Source organism: Myotis brandtii, unplaced genomic scaffold, assembly GCF_000412655.1.
Source record: "Myotis brandtii unplaced genomic scaffold, ASM41265v1 scaffold167, whole genome shotgun sequence".
Taxonomy (NCBI): Eukaryota; Metazoa; Chordata; class Mammalia; order Chiroptera; family Vespertilionidae; genus Myotis; species Myotis brandtii.
In genome coordinates, this window is record NW_005356128.1 from 374,257 (window position 1) to 378,584 (window position 4,328).

A 4,328-nucleotide genomic window follows, 5' to 3' on the forward strand; every position below is an offset into this window, starting at 1 on the left:
TTTTTTATTCTGGGATTTATTTACCTTCTATAATTGAAACTTTGTAGCCTTGAGAGGAGCTCAGAGCCGGCCAGGGCGGGCGGGAGGGAAGCCTCCTGCTCGCTCCAGCTCCGTGGCCACGGCCAGCTGAAAGCAGGTATCTGGGGTTTATTTACCTTCTATAATGGAAACTTTGTTGCTTTGAGTGGAGCTCAGAGCCGCCGCGGCAAGCGGGAAGTTTGGCTTCCTCCATCATTGGGGCAACCAAGCCTCCTGCTTGCTCCAGCTCCGTGGCTGCCGGCCGCCATCTTGGTTGGGTTAATTTGCATATAGCCGCTCTGATGGGCTGGTGGGCGTGGCTTAAGGCATAGCGAAGGTATGGTCAGTTTGCATGTTTGTCTTTTATTAGTGTAGAAACTCTTGACTCAATATCCCCTCAGGGCTTAGACCCTCTGTCTCTTTTTGTCTTACAACCATTTGTTTCTTCTCTCATTAATAACTGCCTTATTTCAGGTTTTTGAGAGAATCTGTCTTTTGTTTTAATCCACTTTATAAATATTTGCCTATTCTTGGATAGAGCACCTTATTTTTCAGGATTTTGCTCCTGATTCTTTCAGCTCTGGCTTGTGGGAAGGGAGGACTGCGTGGTATGGAACTTGGTCAGGAGCAGCCTGTGTCTTTTAGGTAGGGCTGTTTCTAATCTTCACCAAAACTCTCTATGAGAGGTAGTTTTTATATCTCAACTCCCAAATTTTTATCTCTATCTTGGCCATTTCTCATGAGTATTTCAGTGACTTAACTTGCAACTCCATTTAGAGGTCTCATGGTGTCTCAACATGTGCATAACAAGTCATATTCTTCATCCTTAACTTGCTCTTCCAGTGCTTCTGTTTCACAAAAAGCATCACAAATTGTTAAATTCCTTAGTCAGCATCCTGATATCTTTTTCTTTCTTGTAAGCCTTAGTATGATGTATGTTTTGAGAACATTGAGTGAGTTCTTCTTGGTAAAGGTAGTATATGAGCCTTAAAACTTATGTTTTAATTACGACTCAAGTGTTTTTATAAACTTTTGAGTTTTGGAGTATGTTCTCCTTTGCTGTAGGTCTAAACTCCAGTAAGTGGTAGTATTAGTTTTATGAAGTATAATAAAATTGAAATGTACTGATATTAGGTATGTTTATAATTTTAGGCAGCAAAAGAACAGACTCAAGATTTGATAGTAAAAACCACTAAGCTTCAAGCTGAAAGGTAAGTTCTTCTTATATATAATCACCCTTTCATTAATTTGGAGGTTAAATGGAAAGAAAATTATAGACAAAACCAACTCAAATTTAAAACAAAATATTAAAAAACATGATTCAAAATTGTTATAACATATAAGGTTTAAGCTATTGTCCAACATAAAACTTGATATTGAGGTTAAGGGATTTATTCCTTTTTTTGGAGTTGACTATGTGTTGTTTATTATTTGCTATAGGATTAAAAATGGTTGCTATTTAAAATGTAGGTATATTTTTAATATATTTTTATTGATTTCAGAGAGGAAGGAAGAGGGAGAGAGAGAAAAAACATCAATGATGAGAGAGAATCATTGATCAGCTGCCTTCTGCATGCCCCCCACTGGGGATCGAACCCCAAACCCGGGCATGTGCCCTAACCAAGAATTCGAACCATGACCTCCTGGTTCATAGGTTGACACTCAACCACTGAACCACACCAGTCGGGCAGTATTTTTAGATTAAAAAAATTTTTTTTTTTACAATCATTGTCTATTTTGTTTTTAACTATGATTTATTTTCTCTGGTATATTCAAGAGGTAATTGTATAAATTCTTCTTGGAGTGGTTTACAAATAGGTATACTAATATTTGTTGACTCAATCAATACAATATGGAGTTATGTATCGTAGTGTGTATTATATTCTCTTGTAATTTATTGTTGGTTTCATTGTATCTTTTCTCCTACTAAATTGTGAGTTCCTTGAGAACAGTGACAATTTCTTACTCTCCTTGCGTCTCCAGTGCCTAACATGTGGATTCAATAAAAAAATTTTGAGTGCATGGATGTGGAATGCAATTATTGTAATGTCAGGGAAGGAACATAAAAACTGAAAAATAAGCATTGTATTGGAGCTTATAACATATATGGGATTCTGATTAATGTCTACAGGAAAAAATATTAGAACATTGTTCTTCTGTTCATATTTTTTCAAAACTAAGTAAGGTTATGATCATTATTTTAGTAAGCCTATCAGAGTGTTTTGGCCTGGTATACTTTTAGCAAGTGAAAATTTGTGACATTCTAGTATGCTAAGAGCTACAGAAATGTTGTACCAAGTGGATTTTGTGTGACTGTATCTAAGGAAAATTACATAGCAGAAATTATGATAACAAATTCCTGTGAGCTGGCAGAGGTGTTTTTTCCCCATTTTTAAATAAATTTTTAAATTTTTTTTTACAAGAAACTTTGTTAAACAATTAGCTTTAGAATTAGAAATTCAGTGGGCTTATTTGGATAACATATTATCCTCATTCAGACAGTAAATGTATGCAGGATATGAATATTTTTCTAACTGGTGTTGAAAAAGGTCAGTCATTGTGACAGCTGATGCTCTGACAGGTAAAGTTCAATGTAGAATTGTCTTCATAGAACTGCACCTTAACATTTCCCCTTAATATTTAGATCATTGATGGTCCAGAAAGACTAAATCTACATGATCATACTTCCATCTTTTTTAATACAATTGAAATAATTATTTATTATATATATTATTATCTCTTGTAAAAGCCCACCCGCCATTTCTCTCTGAACTGAAAAAAAATCTCTGGTGAATGTTTGTTTCTTTTTGAGGTATACTATATTAATGTGGAAAGAATGTAGGCTTTGAGGACAAAAATCTGACTTCTAATCTAAATCTCATTAGATTTTTTATTTTGTACAAGTTATTTTTTAATCTCCCAGGGCCTCAGTTTCCACCTCTGATAAAAGAGAATAATGTCTGTGTGATGATTAACTAATTTATATAGGTGTAGAACGCTCTTGACATATATCAGGAAACTGTACTCCTCCATCCCCCTCCTCTTTTGTTAGATAAAGAAACCTGTTTAGCATAGCTTATTTCTAATAGGCTGTGGTGGCTAGCAAGCTTAGGCTCTTTTGTGCTTAATTGCAGTAGCTTTACTCAGCTATGTTACTTGCTTTCTCATTCTATCTGAATATTTCTTATTTTATTTTTTAGTAGTTTTTTTGTTGTTGTTGTTGTTTTTAATCCTCACCTGATGATGTTTTTTCATTGATTTCTAGAGAGAGTGGAAGGGAGGGAGACGGCGGGGGAGAGAAGGGGGAGTGGAGGAACATATGTGGTAAAATTAAAGAGTAGTATGATTTTATTATTAGAACTTATTCCATCATTATTTTAAAAGTTGTCACCTGGAGATCCAAACCCTTGCTTTAGCAGTGTGGTCATTGTTAAGTATATTTTTGGGCCAAATCTTTTGCAGATTTAGAACCTATGGTTCAAAGTATTTATTTTAAAAGTCAACTGTGTTATTGGGAATTAACTTTAATGTTGTATGATCAAGATAAGTAATACTTAGGGGATGGGGGGACGGGAAGGGATTAAACAAAAATTTTATATGCATATATGCATTACCTATGGACACAGAAAATAGGGTGGCGAAGGCCTGGAGCGGCGCAGGAACCGGGTGGAGGGGGGCAATGGGGGAAAAAAGAGGGACATATGTAATAATCTCAACAATAAAGACTAAAAATAAATAAATAAAAATGCCATTGCTTTCTCACACCATGTAATTTTAAAAAATAAATGCACAGTATTAGAGACAATGTTAAACATTGAATTTGTATAAATATCAAATATATTTTTCAAATTTTTGGTAGAAATTTTAATATAAAATGTATACTTGAAATGTGTACTATCAATTCCTGATCAAGACATTTTAAGAATGAGCTCTTTGAATTCTTGATTGTAATCATCAAAGAAAACTTTGTTCACACAAGTAAATGAAAAAAAGTATAAATGTTTTTATAATCATTTTAAAGTTTACAAAAGTTGAAGACTAATAATTCTTCCTTTTCTTTAAATGGCAAATGTAATGTTCAAATTCTTGTGATAATATAAATAAATGAATTTTGAAACCAAAAAAAAAAGTAATACTTGATTTGGTAAAAATAAAATCTATGCTAATAAAAGGGTAATATGCTAATGAGACTGGATGTCTTCTGAACATCCTTCCTGACAAAGCCGGGGGCGTGGCTGACCTGCAAACAGCCCTGGCCCCTTGCCCAGGCCGGCCCCGCCCCCCAGGGGGGACCCCCACCCTGATCGCGG

General features: G+C 35.0%; 1 protein-coding gene across 1 annotated transcript in view; it reads left to right on the forward strand.

Annotated features, from left to right (window-relative positions):
• The window catches only part of COG6 (component of oligomeric golgi complex 6), a 127,054-nt gene that overhangs the window by 43,899 nt on the left and 78,827 nt on the right, over positions 1-4,328 (forward strand). The window contains exon 6 of the mRNA XM_014536851.1: positions 1,171-1,229. Within this exon, the coding sequence (XP_014392337.1) occupies positions 1,171-1,229 (59 nt within the window). The remainder of the gene's footprint in view (positions 1-1,170; positions 1,230-4,328) is intronic.